General features: G+C 42.6%; 1 protein-coding gene across 6 annotated transcripts in view; it reads right to left on the reverse strand.

Annotated features, from left to right (window-relative positions):
• Positions 1-21,854, reverse strand: part of CENPT (centromere protein T) — a 1,770,416-nt gene that overhangs the window by 844,294 nt on the left and 904,268 nt on the right. For all 6 annotated transcript variants that reach the window (XM_069655330.1, XM_069655348.1, XM_069655339.1 and 3 more), the window contains exon 12: positions 14,052-14,822. In XM_069655330.1, coding sequence (XP_069511431.1) covers positions 14,052-14,822 — 771 coding nt within the window. The remainder of the gene's footprint in view (positions 1-14,051; positions 14,823-21,854) is intronic.

The raw sequence follows: 21,854 nt of genomic DNA on the forward strand, positions 1-21,854 counted from the left end.
TGTTGCTCCGTGTCATCTTGCTTCCAAGGCAAGCACGTTGCCGTTGAGCTATCCTCCTGGGACATGTCTTCAATTGCCTGATCTGAGACAAAATAAACAAGGAAATAACGTCCAGAGAGCTTTTATTAACTTTTTTAAGTTTGGGCTATTAGGTATTGCTTGCTTCGGCCTTGTTGGGCCTCAATAGTGAGGAGTAGCTTGGGTCTTTAAGCACTGCAGGCACATGACCAATGTCGGGGCATACCCAGACGTGGTGCAAGATGTCTATGTTGCTTCAACTCCAAGAGTGGAGGAAGTATGGGTGCATGTGAATCTGAGCAGATACAAGCAGCAGAAATACGATTAAGGTTAGTAATGTATGTCTTCTGATGCTTGTGAATCTGTTTAGAATCAAATGCTGTGCGTAGACTAGCGAGCAGTCAAGGGAGATGGAGGTGGAATGTTTGAAGGAACAGCGGCAAAGAGTTGTCTTAACACCACCTGACCGACCTGAGAATCTGTCTTAGAATGTGTATCTAAGCAGTAACGTTTTGTAAAGCTGTGAACAGAACTCCTGACAGATGCTTTGCAAATAGCATCTAGAGGAATATTTGCAATAAAAGCTATCGTAGCTCCTGTCCCTTACGTAGAATGTGCTCTCGGCGTAAAAGGTAAAGCTCTCTAACACAGAGAGTAACAAATGTGGATACATTTAATGATCCATTTTGAGACTGCCGACTTACAGACAGGATCCACTTTTCTACCAGTGGCAATCGAGACAGAAAATTGATCTGTCTTTCAAAGTGGTTAAGTTTTATTGAGGTAGTACATAACTGCCATTGTAACATCCAGTGTATGGAGACTTCTTTCAGCCGAATTGGTTGGTTTTGGAAAGAAAGAAGGCAGTTCTATGGATTGGTTCACATGGAATTTAGAGATAAATTTAGGTGCAAAGTGTGAATGTGTGCGCAAAACCCCTTTGTCCTCATGAATAATAACAAATGGATCTTGAACTGAGAGAGCATGCAGTACACTTACCCTCCTAATGGAAATAATAGCCACCAGAAAAGCAGTCTAATAGGTGAGAACCTTAAGACTAGTTTTGTGCATTGGTTCAAAAGGAAGGCCCATAAGTTTATTAAGGACGAAATTCAAGTCCCATCCGCGAGTTGGATTAGAAATATGTGGGTGACGTCTTTTCACCCTTTCCCTGAAAGCCTGGATTACAGGGACTTTACACCAGGAGACCTTGCTTTGAGAGTGGGTGTAAGAAGAAAGGGCATTAAGGTGGACCTTTAGTGAGTTCAAAACTAGCTCAGAGGGGGGCGTGGCCAGGACGCACCTAAGATGACGGCATAAGTGTGGAGCCCCCTATGACAGGGTGATACTTCCGTAAATATGGTAATACATGTTTAACTACTCTCATCCAAAAGTCAATGTGGAATGACAAGAAAGCAGCGCTTTCCATTTTCTTGCGTTTCCTGGACATAATGTGCAACGCTGTGTTGCGGGAAGAGCGGCCTTTATGGCTCAAATTATCCAACTTGTGAATCTCCTCACGGAACCCGCAATTTATATTCACTGGTTTATGCAAGTGGAAGCATTACTTGGTGTCCTTTAATGGTGCAGTGATGATAACGGCAGCAAACCTCTTCCGCCGGTAAGAGTGCAGTTGCGTGCCATTTCCCACTTCTGAGGAAACTTTGCCCCAGGCGTATGACGCATTACTATCTGGAATCTCTGTGATCACTGCTGTGCTGTGGTCACGGAAAGTGAGATCTTTGGGTTGCCTTTGAACCCTTAACTCTGTGCTGCCTGTGTGTCCTCTTATGTGATTGCTTAAGGGCCCTTCTTCCTCACTCCACTGCTTTGCTTCCTGTTACGCAGTGCAACGGATCACGTTACACCCCGGCTTCTGGAGTGATACTGTGGCCTACTAAATACTGACACCCGGTGTTTAAATCATAAACTGCAAGTCTCCTATAATTTGAACTTCTTAATTTTGGCTCACTATAATCGTTTATTTTTTCATTGCTAATATGGCTGATAAAGCCAACACTACACCTGTATTAGACAATTCTACATTACACACTTGTATGGAGAACATGCTGCAGGAGCTAAGCAATATTTGCTCTTCGATTTCCACACTAGACTCTCAATCCTCCAACTTTCAAGAGGAAATTAAATGCTTTAAACAGGATATAAAAATGTTTTCAGGCAGATTGGATGAGGCTGAGGAAAGCATTTCTTTTGCTGGAGACAGGGTGGAAGGGCTTGAAAACATGCAGCAAAAAATATTTGTGTTTGAGCTTGAAGTCACTGAGAGGACGGAAATCGTAGAGACAATCTAAGCTTTTATGGGATTCCTGAGAAATTAAGAATTAGATGACCCTATTCCTTTTCTTTCGAATTGGATCCCCTCAACTGTAGGCATAACTTTTTCACCTCCATTGGAACTTGAACGAGCTCACTGAATTAGGCCTTGGTTCTCTTCCAAACTCTCTACGTAAAGACTTTTATTGCTTGCTACTTCAGACATCAGCAAGCGCACTATAAATGTGGTAGTTGCCAGAAAATATTCTCCTATTTTTTCAAGGTCAGAACATCTTTATCTTGCCTGATAAACAAGCCACACAAGCCAAAAGGAAAACATTGCTAGATATGAGACCTCCCATGAAGTCCCTAGGCATCATATATGGCCTGGTTCAACCTGCGAAAATGATAATCACAATTCCAGATGGCCCGACTAAGGAATTCCCTGAACCGAGCAATTTCTATAATCTACTCCAGTCACTTCAAACTACTCCTATGGAAACGTCTCCCTCAGATCCAACATTTCACCCTTTTAAAGGTGTCCCTCATTCTCAACAACCATTGTATAAAAGAACAAAGAATAAACAAAACAAGTTTAGTCTAAGAGTTAGATCTGTTTCGTCAGCTCCCCTGGATTCTTCTCCTATTCCTAGCTGCTCCAGAAACAAATCTAGATCACCTATCAAATCTATGGAACCTACTCTCGCTGCCTTGCAAACTTCAACGCAATTCTAATCTATTAGTATGTTGCACCTTATTACATGTTGGCATCCTATTCAGTATAATAATTTCAGTTAGCTTTAATATTGTAGGTTTGTGATTTTACATGTTGTCCTACTCTTCTTATGATATTGTTAGATATCTTTATCTCCTGTCGGTTAGCTCTCATCTCTTCTGCTTCGCTCGTCAGTGTGCTCTTGTATCTCCCTCGATATTATTTTTCTATTGTAATTTGGGGATCTGCCTTATTTCTCCTACATTTGTTTTTCATCCTTTCCACATTAACTATATTAAAATCATTGCTTTTTTATATATATCCTCTTCACATGTGTTATGTTCCCATCCTCTTGTCCGTCCCCACATATTTCAGCATCATTACAATGCTTGGAATTTAACACATCGCTTGTTCTCCATTCATTTTAATGCCATGTTTTTCTATTTTATATGCCTGCTCAGTTACATTCTAATTCTACTAATTTCTGTTAAGGTCATCACATGGAACGTTAAGGGACCAAATTCATCCCATGAAAGGCCACAAAGTCATATCTCAACTCTCTAAATTCAAGGTTGACTTTGCCTGCCTTCAAGAGACTCCTCTGAAGTCTGACAATGAAAATTAAAAGATTAAAGCACCCTTGATTAGTCATACTCTCTTCTCAAATGCTCTGGACATAAAGGTAGGTGTCTCTATTTTGGTTAATAAAAGTTTGGTCTTCTCTCTAACCAACAAAGAAAAGGACACTGAAGGTCGATGGATAATTATTGATGCAATTGTCAACAATCTACTACGGACTATAGCTAATGTTTACGGTCCTACTGCTCCTGACCCCCTTTTCTGGTCTAATTTCAAACTGAAACTTTTGCAGAAAAACTCAGATCGATTTATCTTATGTGCGGATGTTAACCAAGTTTTTTTTTTTTTAACTCTTCATTTAAGTTATTCAAAAATAAGTACAATTCAGAACAGGCAATCAAAAATGGAACAAATAGAGCATAACAAAATATCAAATGTGATAACTAAATCAAGGCAAATACATTGAGGGAAAAAAAACTCTACAAACCTTAATTGCCAATTCACCAAGTTAACCAAGTTTTTTACTTCATTTTTGATAGAAAATCTACATCCAACTTTGTTAACTCCAAATCTCGCAAAAACATTCTTAATATGTTAAATAGCCTCAATTTGATCGATTCTTGGCGCGTTTGTCATGTTAAAGACTTTACATTTTTTTCTTCCCCTTGCCAATCCTTTTCTAGATTGGATTACATATTCATTAATCCGTTGTTAACCTCAGCTTTAATTCTGAAATTGGACCCATAATCATTTCTGATCATGCTCCCGTTTTTATCACTTTAGAATGGATACCTATACCTAAACTTTCCCCAAAATGGACATTTAATTCCTTTTTCCTAAAGGATAGCTCCTTCATTGAAAAAACAAATTCTTTTCTTGAAGAATTCTTTCTTCACAATCACCCAGAACATACTTCCATTCGCAACAACTGGGATGTTTTCAAAGCTACCTTATGTGGGTTTATTATTCATCTCTCTGCTTTTAAAAAGCGACAATCTGAGTCTGTTTATAACTCTTCGTTAGCTTCCATTAAGGATCTTGAAAGGTCTTATTATAGTAACCCTAATCCTACTGTAGCTAAAACTCTTATGAATAAACGTATTGAATTTAATACATTCAGTATTGACAAAGCTGCTAATTCTATACTTTGTTCCAAATCTAAATTATATAGTGGTTGCAATAAAGCTGGAAATATTCTGCCTCTAATTATAAAAATAAAAATCGCTTATTACATGTATCACTTCTTTTGAAGGCAAAAGATGAACGGGTCAAAAAGATATTAGTAAGGCCTTTCTAGATTTCTATACCAACCTATACTCATTTGATCCGTCCATTAAGTTATCAGAAATCCTTTTCCTTTTTTAAAAGAAACAAGAAAAATACTATAGACTCCATTGATCTATCTCCCCTTAATATACATCTTTCTTTATTAGAAATCAAACAAGCCATTCTTGACCTTAAATCTGACAAAGCTCCAGGTCCCGATGGATTTTCCATCGACTTTTATAAGGCGTTTATTGACTCTATCCCTCCAAAAATTTCTACAATTGTATACTCATTTTGTTGAAATTGAACATAGCCTTGCGTCCCTTGGCGAGGCTCTCATTGTTTTATTTCTCAAACCCGATAAAGATCCCTCCCTTGTAAAAAAAATCATAGACCTATTTCCCTTATTTACTCTGATTACAACATTTCTGCTAAAGTCACAGCTAATCGTCTAGAAAAGTATCTTCCCAAACTAAATCATACTGATCAATCAGGTTTCATTAAAGATTGTTACGCTTCCTCCAGCACTAGAATACTCTTTAATATCTGTCACACTCCCATAAATCGAATGATCCCTTAGCCCTTCACGAATTAGATGCAGAGAAAGCTTGGACCTTTATGTCACACTCATTAAAATGGCATTGTTGTTCTCCTTTCTTCATCAACCTTATCCAAATTCTATACTTTTCTCCTTCTACCAGAATTCTCATTAATAACTCTCTGGCTCCCTCATTTTCGAACACCAAGGCTGTCCACTCTTGCCATTATTATTTAATTTAGCACTAGAAAGCCTTCTACAGACTATAAAATCAAATACTAATGTAAGAGGTATTTTTATTAAAAAAATACAGAAGTGAAGATTTATGCTTAGGCGGACAATATTTTGCTTCACCTTTCTACTCCTGCCTCATCCATTGAACACAATTACTACCATAAATAATTTACTCTAATATATCAGGATACAAACTAAACCTTGACAAATCAGAGGTTATGCCTCTCACTAATGCCTGTACTTTAACCAACACCCCCGTTGTTCGGTATGACGTGGCAATCCTCATATATCAAATATCTAGGACTACATATTGTTAAAGATATCCATACTCCAGTTACCCTTAACACTAACCTCATGACGGAGAAAGTTACTAATATGGTTTCCTGATGGTCACCACTCTTCTTGCCTTGGTGGGGACGCATTGATTCTATAAAAATTATGATTAGCCCTCCAATCTGTTATTCCTTATCTATGATACATACCTGTGGATATTCATATTAATTCTTTCAAAAGACTCTTTGCTTCTTAAGTTCTTGTGGAATCATAAAACACCCAGAATTCCAATAATAAACTCAGACTTCATAAACATGCGGGATTAGTCAAATTTCCCAACTTTCTAGTCACATCCAAATGGCCTTACATCACATCATATCCATCTCTACACTTCTTTAAATACATTTGGGTTAAAGTTCCTGCAAGTTATTTTACTTTCACTGAGTTATTAAGTCCTCTCCTATTAAATCTAACTCCAATAACATTTATAGATGGTATTCACCGGGTATCAAGCTTTGCCAACAATATAATATCCCTGAAACTGATTTTTTCTTTCATCGATCCCTTATTAATTTGCCTACATTAACTCAAATATCTCCATCGCCATATATAACATCTTTAATTTGTAAACCTTCTGCCAAAGCCACCAAGTTATACACCGTCTTAACCACTTAACTGCTAAGAAAAATTATCCTAATGGGACTTCCCATGCACCTAGGATAAGCAATATCATCCTTAGCACTTAAGGGGTTAAATTATGCTCAATTTACTAACCTGCTAAATTCCAGTATCATTAGGCAATGGGACTTAGAGATGTGGACTGATATTTGTAAATTATATTATTCCACGTCGGTAGCTGGTGATCTAACTCAAACTCATTTCTTTATCTTACATCATGCGTTTCTTACTCCATCAAGAATTGCAAAAGTTACTAGTAATTCATCCAATAATTGTTGGTCTTGTCATACACCAAACGCTGATTTTATTCACTGTAAATTTGTACTTTCTTTTTGGACAAAAATCTGGATGTGCTTGTAAAAACATATTTTCTTTTTTCAGGAACCATTGTCACTTTTTAACATGATGATTGGCCCTATTGTTAATCCATATTTGCAATTGTTTGAATCATCTAGTTTATTCAACTTATTAGTTAGCATTGCTTTCCAAATCATTGCATCTAATTGGAAAAACACCTCCAAACTGTCTTGGTGGAATTTCATCTGCTCTATACATCGTATTGAAAAATGCCATGCCTTTTCTGTCGATTTCATATACAAATTTAATAAGAAATGGAAACTTTGTATCCAATATCTCAATAAAACTGAGTAATGGAGGTTTACTATGCTATTACATCATATAGATATCGCTTGCCCCCCTTACCTTTCCCATTCTATTTGTTTTGTTCCTCCTTTTGTCTGTATTCATTTCACAACTTGAAATATTTTTCACTACGCTATACATATTTGAATCTGTTCACTCAATAGTAATTATTCTATTATAAAATGGTATCCAATTTTTCATGTGATACTTTTATTGTTCAATTTACATGCCTAATAAATTATTAAACATAAAAAAAACTAGCCCCGAGTATAAGAGGTGAGTTATGTAAAGGACTATGTGTGTGGGTGAACAATCAATTGTGTTGATGTTATGAGTACCACACCAAATGACAAAGCTTCTCCATTTACTGAAATAACAGTGCATGGTATTTGATTTACGTGCCTCTTTAAGAATCTCCATACATCTTTGAGGCAGTTGGAGATGTCCGAACTCCCCAGGACCCAAGATGTTAAGTTGAGAGTTTGAGGGCATTGGTGCAGTTTTCTCCCTTGATCCTAGGATAGCATGTTGTAGGGGCGAGGCAGTTTCACTGAAGGGCAAAGTGACATTTTCATGAGCTGCAAGAACCACGGCTGATGAGCCCATATAGGTGCCATCAGGATTAGTTTAACTTGTTCCTTGTGCATTTTGTGAATTATCCTGTTGAGGAGAGGAGTTGGGAGAAAAAGAGAAAGCAAATCTCCGACCATTTGATCCTGCGACTGTTCCTGTTGGACATCTTTGGGGGATACATGGAGGCAGAAGTCTGGGCGTTGTGCGTTCTCCAGTGTTGCAAAGAGCTTGATGTCTGGATGCCCCCATTCTACAAAGAAGTTGTGCAAAATGTGTTTGTGTAAACGTCACTCATGTTCTACAGGTACTTGGAACGTTTCTGCTGAGCACATCTGCAAGAAGATTGTGTACCCCTGGAACGGAGGAACATTTGCTTGAGTGCCCACTTACAAATGTTTTTTGCCATCTTGGACAGCCCTAGAGAGGTAGATCCTGCTCGCTTGTTTATTTAAAACATGGCTGTGGTGCTGTCTGTTAGGACTAGAACAGTCTTCCCTAGCAGCTGTTGAAAAACCTTTAGGTCTTTGAACAATGTTAGTAGCTGAAACAGGTTGTTGTGTTTGCTTGCAACTGACTGTGATCCTGTGCCGTGTGCTGTCTGGTGAAGCAGGTGAGCTCCCCACCCGACAGGGATGAATCTGTGGTGATAATGGCCTCTACTGCGGGGGTGGTGAATGATTCCTCTTTTATAAGGCTTTCCCTTGTACACCACTGCAGTGATAGAATGAGGGCTTTCGACAAAACCACTAGATCGTCACACTGACCGCTTGTTTGACACCATTGGCTTGAGCACCACTCTTGCATAGGACACGTGCGCAAACGAGCATGAAGCCATCATTCCTATTAGCCGCATTGCTTTTCGTATGGTTAACTGATGACGGCAACATGTTTTGGGCCCTCTCGTTGGTGGGGAAGACAAGGCAGTCTTCTGTACTAATTAGAGCTCCCAGAAATTGTTTTACTTGGCTGGGGACAAGGCTGGACTTCTTTTTATTGATAGAAAACCCCAGTCGAAAGGGTAGGTCTACATTCTTTTGGGTGTTCTCTAGAAACGCCTGATGTGTGTCACCTATTATGAGCAAGTCGTCTAGATCGGGGGACACCAGAACTGACTGTCTGCGTAAGTGAGCTGCTGCAACTGCCAGACCCTTGGTAAAAACCCTTAGGGCTGAGGCAATGCGGAAGGGAAGCACTTTGCATTGATAATGCGTGTCCCCTATCTTGAACCTCAGGCATTTTCTGTTCACGGGCAACATTGAAATATGAAAGTATTAGCCATACCGCCGGTGTTGCCCGGGTCTGTAGTTGACATGAACGTGGGGATCTGCTATAGCCTTGTACATGTTATATTGTGTCCTAACATCCAATTTTTGTGAAAGATTGCAAAACCGGCAATCTCCCGGAATCGCATTTAGATAGCACAGGGCCGGACCCCACTCCACCCCTGTGCAGTGCAAATGGGTGGGGTTGGTCAAATTTCACTATCGCCAGTACAACCCAGACGGGTATGCCGACCATGGGCCAAAACCTCTACCCACTAACTGTTATGGGGCTGGAGCCATCCCCGAACATACACACACATTCACAAATATATATATGTATAGATAGATGCATCTTTCATATCTTAGGTTGCTGTGTAATCGCTGTGCTTCAGCAGTGGAATTACCTCCTGCAGAGTTGTCATCCTGAACCTTTGAGGCTTGACATACTTGTTTGCAGGACGTAGGTCTAATACCGGACGCATCGTTAGATCCTTTTTGGGTACAAGGAAGTATATTGAATAGATACCCTTGTTTAACTGGTAAGACAGGACGAGTTCTATCGCTCTATTTTGCAGCATGACCTCTACTTCTGCTCGAAGAATAAGGAGATGGTCTGGAGATATTCTTTTTGTTTTTGGCAGATGGTACCGATGTGTCTGGAGCAACTCTATACAATATCCCTCGCCCACTGTCTTGAGCACTTGTCTGAAGCAATCCCGTCCCATGCGTGGGTGAAATATATTATCCAACCTAATACTGGAGATGCATGGGAGGGGATCCGGACTGGAGAGTCATTTGTTGGCAGGGGTAGGGGAGCCTTTGGCAGCTGCATTCCTACACCTATCTTTGCCATGCTCAATACCACGCTGTTGAGTGGTTTGATAGGCGTTTGATGACCCTTGATTGGAATACCAGGGTGAACCTCCTGCGGTGTAGGCAGCATGTGTAGGTCTCGAAAAGGATTGCCCTCGAAAGGAGCGGCGAGTGTTGAAGACCCTGCGCTGCAGGTACAGCTTGCTGGATTTTTGGTTTAATGAATTCAGTGTCATGTGCTCTGGTTTTGCCGTCTCAAGGGCATCATCGACTGCCCTCCCAAACAAAGCAGATTCCTCTATCGCTTTGTTAATAAGGGAAGCTTGCGTCTCAGGTTTGAACCCTGAATTCTGAAACAAAGCGTGGCGTTTTAGAAGAGTTCCTTCAGCTAACACCTGGCCAGTTGTCTCGTCCGGTGGAGTCCAAAGTGTTCTTTAAAATATTTTGGGTGACTTGCCAGCCCTCTTGAACAATAGCGAGCAGCTGCGACTTGGCTGGCTCAGGAACGCATTCCAGGCCTCCTGGTAAAAGACCCCACTGAACATCACTAAAGCTGTCAAGCAGAGTGTTATTCGCAATACAGGTATTATAGGCTGCCGAAGTTATCATTCTTTTGCCTAAGGCATACAATTTCTTTACACTCCTTGTCGGGAAGAGCTCCAGCTGGACACAAAAGGACTCCTGCAAGCTACCTGGTTGTGGTGACCACCAAGGAATCAGAAACAGAGTGTCCCCAGATGTATAGGGTATCTAAGGGAGCCAGCCTGAACACCTTCTCAACCCACGGGTGGACTGCTCAAGTCAGGGAGGGCGTGAGCAGAGAAGAGCGATCTGCTTCTTTATAGAGCTAAGCAGAGGAATCAATTGACTCACAGGCTTTTTTTCTTTAAGGATATCCTCCACAAAGTCAGTCAGGCACCGCCTCTCCTGAGTGTGTTTTAAAAAATGCTCTGCTGCTTTATTTCGAATATTATTAAATAGCAGCTGGTCATCAATAGGCTGTACAACAGGTGTGGGTTCTGCAAAAATGTCGTCTGGCTCTGCCTCATGAGAGGGTGTAGTAGGCCAAGACCCCTTGTCACCGGTAACATCAACCCATGGGTCCTGGGAAGTAGGATCCTGGGATTCAACTCCCTCATCTTGGACACAATGCAATTGCTTCTCTTGATCATATAGATCATGCTGAAAGATAGCCCCTTAAACATCAGTCTGGTTAGGTACAGGAGAGGCAGTGTGACAAACTGGGGACTCAAGTCTAGGAGGCTTAAAGGGTCTAGGGTCCTCATCTAAGGGAAGAGACCTTTCAGGCAACCTGTCTGAGAAAGAAACGCAGACACCTTTTCCATACACTCCTCAAATCTTTCCCGTGTCCAAGACCCTGTAGTTGGAGTTTCAGGGAGTGGAAAAACGACATCCTCTTGAACAGGACCTTTTTGACCCTGTAAGGACTGAGGAGGACTGGGCATACCCCTGGGGTAAAACTGGGAGAGCCTAGGTGCCAGAACAATGGAAATCAGGTAGGCTTTTTCGACGGTCCCGTTGAGTAATGCCCGTGGGTTGTGTGCTTAGCCTTGGGGTGAGTGGGTTGTGTGCTTAGCCTTGGGGTGAGTGTGTACCCCTGTCCGAAGATTCTGCAACAATGTCTTCGGCATCCGAACTGGAGCTGTGGCTGCTCGATTGTTCGTCCAATGCGACAGCGCCAGTGGGGGGATGGGCCACCCATCGCTTAGTGAGCTGTTCTTTAAGCATTTTAGGCTTAAAGAGTCGACAGGCATAGCAACGCAGTTCGTCGTGGTCACGAGACAAACAGTTGTTACACTCCATAGGAGTGTCCTTCCAAGGGAACTTCTTGTTACAGGAAGGGCAACATTTAAAAGGAGTTCTCTCCACTTAAATATAAAGAAAAGAACAGCCAGACGGGAAGGACAAGAAAAGGCATTCTCTAATGTCGAAGAATGTCGAGAAGAAGCCTCCCACTCTCCCTACTGTGAAAGGCCTAAGTCTGATGTGAAGGCCGTAGTCAGTCGTCGAAAGTCCAGGAAGTCTTCAGACAGTCGCATAAACACCAAAACTGCATTGAATGCTGGACAAATAATTATGACTAGCAATATATCCGTAGCACACTACAAGCTGTGCATTATGACACCGACCAGTATGGCGAAAAAAAAAAACAATCTGGGGGACCTCGATGCGTGAGGGATCACAAGTACACTAGTAGGGATAGTGTTATAGATGCGTCACTTTTTGTCCATCGAAAAAAAGATGCAATACTCCGCAATTACCACTAGGTGTCCGACTATATGCACAGCATGTGACGCAAAGCAGATTCACAAGCATCAGGAATATTATTTCACATGATATGATATGGCATTTATAACGCGCCTATAACGCATGTTTATGTATAGCACACCATGCTTCAATTCTCCCACTTATAAGTGCTGTATCTACAGTGTATTTTCTACCAAATGTAATGGTACGCAATTGATCAACCTCAGAAGGATGAAGGGCTAATTAAGTGCTGCGAAGATTTGAACTTGGAAAGCGCAGGCAGGCACATGTCACAGTTTAGAATGTAACAAATTGACCTATTCGCAGTGCAGATAAAAAGAAAGATTTATCCTACCGCACCTCTCCTGACCCCTGCTCTCTACAGTCCTTTTTCAATACAAAATATAACATTAATAATATTGCATTTATAACAAGTGTGCCATGGCATATTAGTCCTGCTTCTAAGCACTGTAAGAAATTGTGAAATAATAGGTGTTATATTAATAAGAAGTGTAATTCCCATAGTCAAAGCTTTGCCAAATGTTGTGGGTATGCACATGTAAGGATAAATGTCTAAATGTTAGCATCAATAATTCCATACAAAGGCTCAGAATGATGTAATAGTGTTGTCAGTGTTTGCTTTAAGTGTGACTGCTGTGATTCATACGAAACTTCAAACATGTCCCTACAAAAATCATATCTCAATCAGTTTCTTAGCTTCCATGAGCTCTGTACTAATCAAATTAGTTTAGGCTTTTAGGAGTAGGTTTTGTTTCTTTATGTGCCCACCCATGCCCATGCTAATCCATATCGCCATGACCAAGCAGTTCCTGCCCCTTCCCGCCCAGAACACCTACTCATTGAAACACTTTGTGCTTGCTTTAATCAAGCCTTACCATCAAGCTTTGCACTTGAAGTGCCTGCCAGTGTTTTTCCAACAGTCTTCTGAGACTTAATGAATTAACTAGAGCTGTAAATGTGCTACTGTACCAGATCTGCCTTCAGCCACTCGATTTATAAGCACCATACGTGCCCTTTACTGAAGTCCTGTTAAAAACAAGCATTGGCAACGCCAACAGTTTTAGCTTGTGTACAAGTACTAAGCATATGCCAGGCACATATATTAAATGCCCAGGTACTTGCACCTGCTACCATCAATGGCTAGTTAATACCACTATGGTAGTGCATAGCAAGTGCCTTTTCTATGCCTACACAAAAGCCCCAATTGTTGGTATTGCCAATGCTCGTTTTTAATCATGTCTAGGTTTTGGGGACTTGTTGGTACTGCTCTTTTTGGATATTTTTTCCATCACACCCCATGCCCCAGCCAAAATCAGTAGTGTGGATCAGCACCCTCCCATAACCACATTGAGATCATCAGGTGACAACAAGCTTTCATTTGAAGAAGAAAACTGAAGCCCATGCTGCAATTACATTGCAATGATCAACTTCAAAAAACGTTTCCACCTCTAACATTCTCAGAAAGAGTGGGACACTAGCGTACTACTTCCCTGCTGGGCTGAGCCTGACCTGCATACACCTTTCAGGAACCAATTGCCGGCAGAGGGCATCTAAAGGTGACCATGCATACATCGATTAGCGAAATAAAAACACTAACGTTCCTTCTTGGCTCGCTATCTCATTTACAGGAGGCATGTATGAGAAACTTTCTATGAGTTCTGGTGTGTGCGAATGGAATATCTTTCCGGATCCCCACGGAACAATATGTAGGCAAACGGAGTTGATTCACTATATTTGAACATCACATATGTCAAGGTTTCAGTGGATAGCCGAGTTTTCTACACGGTCCAAAGGAGGCGATTATCGGGGCCATCAGAAGAATGTTTATCAAGATCTTTGGCACAAGTACATTTATAGCAGCCCAATTATGAAATTTAAATACTTATCAATTTCTTACCTCTGCTTTTAGGCCTCTGTGCTTCCTTCTTTTGAGAGCCATCTATTTGCTCCTGGCTGGCCTTTTTTTTCACTTCCACCTCAATGATTTCTTTTTCAGTTTTGGAGACTCTGTCTTTCTTTCCATCTTGGTTATCAGACATGTCTTCAACATCCTCACTTTCCAAACTCACTTCCATTTGAATTTCCTCTTCTTCTTCTTGATGGGTCAACCTGTCTCCCTCCTCTTCCATTGTCGTCTTCTCCACTTCCTGATCTTCCACTGCCACTTTCTCATGGTGCTGCCTGCCCAATACAGACAGATCCTCAGGGTTCAGCACATTTGCCTCCTTGCTTGATGGCTCTACCACAGCCTCCTCAGAGCCAAGTTCTTCCATCTCCAGATAAGAAGGATTTTTATTGTCAGCATACGCCAGCGCACTCTCATCTTCCGGAAAAAACTCATTGGAAGCATGACCTTCCTCCTGCAGAACTTCAGAAGCAGGTTTTTCCTCTTCCACCCCTTCAAAATCAGACTCTTCCTTTTCCACTACACCAGAGGTTTCAACCTGCTCTAAAGCCTTAGAAGCATGCTGCTTTTCAACAATCAGCTTCAACTGCCCGTACTTGGTCTTCTCAATACTACTTGTAATTTCTTCTCTGACAGAGGACTCGTTATGTATAGCGACTCCAGATGTTTGCTTCTGTCTTTTGGTGTGAGAAGCAGATGGCAGAGAAGTCATACCACCAGAACGCCTACTCATATTACTAGTACGTGGAACACTCTGAAAAACTAAACAGTTAAAGAATTAGATTAGAAAGATAAACCTTATAAACAGTTTGTCAATTGTCTCAACCGATACATCTACATAAGTTAATGTCAACAAATCAACTGTCATAAAAAAAAGAAGCAATATCATGTTCTGTTAGTTCTACTTTGCTTCTGAATGTATTCAATCACTATTTATAAACCTATTCAGTTGACCATAGTTGAAGAGGTAAATAGTACCTATGCCCCATCAAGAGGTGGCTACTGGTTATTTTGCGATTCAAAGCAGTTTAAATGTTTGAAGAAAATGTTCAACTTTCCAAAACCGCTCCACCTCGGTTCTTTTCCTCATATAGCATATCAAGGTTGTAAAACGCTCCAATATCTTTTGAATGTGACACCCTGTAGAACACTGAAGAGTTATGTCCATACCCACAAGCCAACAACAGGCATTCATTTCAATTGTACATTACCTCCAAATCAATGGAAAGATAACATGACCTATCCAACAAAGGCAAAGGAAAACCTTAAAGTGGAACAGGGATTAAAAAAAGAAAATCCTGTTACATGCATCAGTCAGGCAACATTTATTTCAGCCTTTTCAAGCTGCTGGAGGTTTTCGCTGTAAATGTTTCTAGCAGGACGTATGCAGTTTCTAGGCACCGACTTCACTGCCGAAAGCAGTGATTTTCAATTTGGAAGTTCAAACCCTTATATATAGGTGAATGCGAGTCTCTAGAAACAAGTTGATTTGGAGCAGCTCTTCCATTCCTGAGAGCACAAGACAAGAAAACCAGTGCTTGCCCTCTGAGCTAAAGGAGGCTTATTTTTATTATTTTTTTTTTGTATCCAGTGCTGGCTCTGCCCGGAGGGTTTCGGAGCACCTTACAAGGTTTAAACGTTCAAGGGTTGGGAGGTGAAACAGAAGTTACAATTTATTTTGGATAGAACAGGAAGAACGGCTAAACAGGCGATAGCAGGGGAGGTGGTGTGGCTGGATTAGATGTGAGGTAAGAGGTATTTTTTTGTCTTTTTCAGAAAGTGGTGAAGGAGGGTTCAGTGCAGATGTGGAGTGGCAGGGTGTTCCAGGAGGCTCTGGGTGCCCCAGGCTCTCGGTGGCCATTGGAATGCTTGTTTTTTGTGCATGTTAGGCTTCGTAAGATATGACTGCATGCTACAATACTTTTGCAAAGGGAGCAAAGGGGCAGGCCCTGTGTGACTGAGGGAATTGGAGGTGGTGTTGGGACTGGTGGTGTCAGAGGTAGTGTAGGAAGAGATGTAATGTAAATGGTCTTGAATAGCGTCTGCCTCCCAATATTGGTGACCTCTCAGAAATGTTGCCTTCTGTGGGCGGTGCGGGTATGGGGGGTGGTGCTTGTGTCTATAGTGTAAGGTCAAACTGGCAACCCTGCACCCCCTGGCCATTTGCAGACAGGTCCCATTTCTATTACTCCCAATGCCTCCCCCATCCCTATCCGTCTCCTCCCACATACCGATCCATCTCCTCCCCATCTCTCTGCGTCAAATGGATACATTTTACACCACGAGGAACAAAACAGCATCTGCGAGTTGGCAGGCGAGGGAAGCCGGTGGTGTGGAAACTTGGGCATAACCAATACCTGCTAAGTGTATGGAAGGCATGGTATCAACAGTAAGACAGACAAGTGACCACAGTTCAAGGGTGTTTATTGAAATTCAACAAGGGTATGATAAACGCCTATCTAATCCTAAATCTACAGATGGGAAAAAGCTACGACCATCAAATAATAATAATGCAGTCCTAATGGTGTCTTGTCAAAATAAAAGGGCCTATACTAAAAAACCTATTGCCAATCCTTACCTCTACAATACAATACAAATAGTGTGGGGGTAGTGTTTATGAAAAAGAAAGAAGTGTTCACAAAAATGATATGTCAGAATGTTCAGGCCGTTGGGCTCTCTTCCCCACGTTTTCAGCACGGGACAAAGTGGATCACTCGAGCGTAGCACAATCTCTGGCTTCTTTAGCACAAGGATACAGTTCAATCACTAGCATCAGGGCCTTCTGTGCCCAAGTCTCAGCCTATCAAAGTCCCTTGATTCAGAGGGCCGGATGCAACAAAACAAACGAAAAGTAATCAATTCAAGTGATTGACTATTCACCCCGGTCCCCCTTAGCCAGGCTCAGATTCCCTTTTTTTAAAGAAATTCGTTTTTATTTGATTTTATGTCAAACAGGTTACAGTTTATGCAATAGGAATTAACAAGCTTTGCAAACAAACAAAAAATTGTGCCAAACAAAGACAGTCATAATCCAATTTTTACATTTCGGCAAAGCGTATGTGAACTTTCCATTTGCATTTAACTTCCATTTAGAATAACAGTAAATATTAACAGTAATCCCTGCTTTCCCTTCCCTCCCTTCCCTCCCCCCACCCTACAAGACTTGGTCGACTGCTGCTGAGCAATGTGTTTTCTAGTCTGTGGCGAGTTGCATGAAAGATTTGGTATGATTTGGGGACCACCTTGTTTGGGAATTTAGTGTGGTTTTTTGTTGTCTTAGGTCCTGTGTTCCATCAAAAGGTGATCTCTCGTAATGTGAGACTATGGGGCTGGTGGACCCGTAGACATTAAGGTGTCATTTCCGGCATGTATTTGTTAAGGAATTCCATCCATAGAGTATCGCACTGTGTGGATTTCCCGTGTATGGATGACGTGATCTTTTCCATGGTGCACATATTGGAGGTTACATTGACCCATTCTTTCTCGGTTGGGACCGTTGTAAATTTCCATTTCATGGCTAAGAGAGCCCTTGCGGCTAGTAACAGCAGTGCAGCTATGTCTTTGACCCTCCTCCATTCATCTTCAATTTTTTCAAAACCGAATAGTACCAGGTGGGGGTCTGCTGTCCCATTTAGGTCCCTAATCCAACCCAGGACTTTGTTCCAATAAACTTTAATTCGGGGCAATTCCACCACATGTGCCAATAGTCCGCCATGGATCCGCAACCTCTCCAACATAGTGGGCTAGATGATTGGTACATTTTGGAGAGCCTGTGCGGGTCATATTGCCATCTATTTAGTAGTTTAATTGCGTGCAGTTTATATTGGCACGAGATCGAGGCTTTGGGTGCAGCCCGACATATCTTGTCCCACATCTCCGGATCAATACCATCTCCAATGTCCCTCTCCCATTTCAGTCTAAGGGGTTCTGTTGACCCGTCCCCTGCCTCGATGAGCGTTCTATATAGGATCGAGATCAGTCCCTTCGTTTCAGTTCTAGAATCTAATATTTTCTCGAATGGGGTGAGGTCCCTTTCAAACTTGTACTTCCATTTGGGCTTTGTCAGGACACCCTTAATTTGCAGAAAGTGGAATGCAGACAGTGTGCCAATTCCGAGTGCCTCCTCCAGCTCGGGGAGTGTGCTAAATGAGTCCTTTTTTAGAAGTCGTCCCACCCTTTCCAGGCCCGCCTCGTACCAGGATTGAAATCGCTCTACGTTAGGAATCTGGTCGTTGATGCCAGGGGACCACAGGTGACTTAGTGGCCATGGGCACGTAGTGATGTTTTCCATATCCCTGCCTTCTCGCCATACATCCCATATGGTTTTAAACATCGGGTGTGCTTTAGATTTCTTTAATACTCTCCTTCTAGAGGACCATAACCACTCAGAGATTGTCGCCGGGGACAAGTAGTGATTGTCCATGGCAATCCATTGAGGTGTTTTCTGATCGCAGAGGTGAGGAATGAGGACTCCCAACTGGGTTGCTAGATAATATTTCTGAATATCCGGAAGGCCCACCCCACCTTTATCTTTCGGTAGCGTCAGGTTGGTATATGCAATTTCTTGGTTTCTTCCCCTGCCACAGGAACTTTATGATCGCTTTCTTGACTTCTGTAAAGAATTGGTGCGGCATTTGGATAGGGAGCATTTGAAAGGGGTATGAAAATCTCGGGAGACAGGTCATTTTTATTGCATTTAGGCATCCCAGCCAGGATATGGTTAGTTTGTCCCACCTGGCGAGGTCCGCGTGAAATTTTTGGAGAAGCGCCGAGAAGTTGGCCTCATTTAGATCACGTAGAGATCTCGTGACATGTATCCCCAAATATTTCAATTTCTCATGCTCTATCGTAAGGCCCAGATAAAAAATATCTTTCATTGTTCGCTTCCATTGATCCCAGTAGGGGGAAGAGTATTGACTTGGATTTTTTGATTTTAAATCCCGATAAGTAGCTGTATGCATCTATTAAATTTAGTGCCCTGGGGATGGATGTGTTGGGGTTTATCACATGGAGAAGTAAGTCTTTGGCATAATGCCCCACCTTGTATTCCACCTTCCCCAGTCTCATTCCCTCAATTCGGGCGTCATTCCTTATTTTCTGGGCTAGGGGTTCTACAGAAAGGGCGAAGAGTATGGCCGATAGGGGACATCCCTGTCGGGTGCCACGTTTCAATTCGAACCACCTCGAGTACTCTCGATTGACTGAACTGCGGCTCTAGGCGCTGTGTACACTGCTTTTATCCCTTTTCAAAATGTTGGTCCTATACCTACGGCGCGGAGGACTGCGGCAAGGAATTCCCATTCCACTCTATGCTTTTTCAGCATCAATGGACAGCAAGGTGGGATCACCATTCATATTTTGGGAGGCTGCGACCAAATGGAGAGTTTTTCGCATGGTGTCCGCCCCTTGTCGCCCGATTATGAATCCGACCTGGTTGGAGTGAATAAGGTGGGGCATGTGAGTCTCCAACCTGGCAGCCAATACCCTCGTGTAGATTTTGGCATCAAGATTGAGCAAGGATATAGGGCGATACGACCCACAACATTTGGGATCCCTACCCTCCTTGGGGATGACCGATATGAGAGCTTGGACGAAGGAATCAGGGGCAGTTCCCGTTTCTAGGACCTCATTGAATAATTCAGTCAGAAATGGGGCTAGGAGGACACTGAAGGTCTTATAAAAGCCGGCTGTGTATCCATCCTCCCCCGGGGATTTGCCCAGTGTTAGCCTTTTGATCGCTTGGTGTACTTCCTCTTCCGTTATGGGGGCCTCAAAGTGAGCAGAGTCTACCTCAGCTATTTTGGGGAGATCGATGTCGGCGAGATAGTTATCTATCTCTTGCGAGTTTGGGTCTGTTTCAGAAGAGTATAGGGATTCATAAAAGTTTGCGAACAGTTCAGGGATGGATGGTTTGTCTTGTCCCTGGTCAGGAGTATTGCATGTTATTTCCTTTACCCTTCGTTCTGCCCGTTGCATCCTGAGCCTAGCCGCCAACAGTGCGTCGGCTTTGTCCCCTTTTTCGTAGAACTTTTGTTTTAATAAATGTAGTTTACATGCCGTTCTAAGTGACAAAGCTCCTCCCGCTTCTTCTAGCTTCTTGAATCTTATCGAGGTCTGTGGCGTCCCCTTCCCTGGCCTCCTTATCCAATCGACATATTTCGTTCCGAAGCCTATTTTCAATGAGGGCCCTTTCCCTTTTCTTCCTCGACCCCTCCCGTATAAAGATCCCCCTCCAGGTTGCTTTGGCCGCTTCCCACACACCCCGTTTGGAGACCTCCCCAGTGTCGTTAGTTTTGAAATATTCTATAATCTCGGTTTCCAGTTCCTCTCTAAAGACAAGGTCTCTCCACAGGGTCTCATTGCACCTCCATTTCCCACCCCTGATCGGTAAGGATTCCCACTGTATATCCGCTGTGACCATGTCGTGATCAGACCATGTGATTGGGGTGATCTCAGAGTGTGATGTCGTGCAGCTCCCGTGAGAGGTAGATATAATCTATTTGAGTAAAAGTATTGTGCGGGGGAGAATAAAAAGTGTATCCTCTTTCGTCAGGGTGCATATCACGCCATACATCAACCAGCGCGTATGCTTGCATCATGTTCACATAATCATTATGGTCCCCTCTCATTTCAGTATTGACAGTTGGATTACCCGCCTTACGATCCAAGCTAGGGTCGGCTCACAGATTAAAGTCCCCGCCCAGCACAATATGCCCCGTAGCCTCCAACATTATTTTGGGGATGGTTCTCGAGAGGAATCTGGGCTGCCCTACATAGGGGGAGTAGATTGTGGCTATCGTTACCTCCACGCTCCCAATGGTGCCTGCCACCAATAAAGCTCGCCCATCCACATCTGACCAGGATTTTGTGACTTCAAATTAATCCCCTTTCGAATAAGGATTCCCACACCTCCTTTGCGCAATGGTCCAGAGCCCCAAAACTCCAGACCGAGGCGTTTCCCTAGAATGGGCCTCTCCTCTCCCTTCCTGAACTTGGTTTCCTGCAGGAATAGGATGTCCATCTTGGCTCTCCGAAATTCCCTTAATACTAGCAACCTCTTATTAGGCGAGTTAAGCCCCTTAACATTAAGCGTTCCCACTTTCAAGGGGCTCCTTGTGATGACTTCAGGGGTAGCCATCCATTTGTGACATTGGACTATTCATAATCGTAAGCAGCCATTCCCTGTGGTTTATGCCCTACCAGTGTCGACATTTTCCCCTCTTCAGCAGTAATTGAAAAAAAATGTTTCGGTCTTTCCTTCTCCCATGTCTTGTGACCCCTCCTCCTCCCCCATTTTTCCCCCTTCCCCTCATATGGCAGCGTCCAAGCGGGTCCAGTTAGTTACACTGCACCAGCAACGAACCACCAGCAGGGACCGTTACCTCAAGGTCCTTTTGCTAAAATTAACTACTGCATGAGTCTGAGCCCCCAATCTGCCACCCCCACTTAAACCTCAACTTACAACCATTGAACCCGTAGAAAGCCCCGATTTTGAGCAGTGGCATTAAATAAAGTTAGTTATTGCCTGTCTGGGTCACTTATCCCCCTCTGGGGAAATATTGCCTCTGCGGTATTTTCTCGATCCCTTAACGCTCTGTCCCTTAGGGCCTCGAAGTTTCCATTCTCTTCCTTCACCTTGTGCTGCGTCTTCATCATTCCCTCGTTCATTTGCCTCCACAAGATCAGATATGCATGCCTTTATTTCTCTTTCTGATTGCAGTCTGATCCTCGTGCCGTTGTGCTCAAAAGAAAGGGAGAAGGGGTAAACCCATCTGTATCTAGTGTCTTGTTCCT

The sequence above is a fragment of the Ambystoma mexicanum genome, chromosome 1p, assembly GCF_040938575.1.
Source record: "Ambystoma mexicanum isolate Mex_15411 chromosome 1p, UKY_AmexF1_1, whole genome shotgun sequence".
NCBI classification, from domain to species: domain Eukaryota; kingdom Metazoa; phylum Chordata; class Amphibia; order Caudata; family Ambystomatidae; genus Ambystoma; species Ambystoma mexicanum.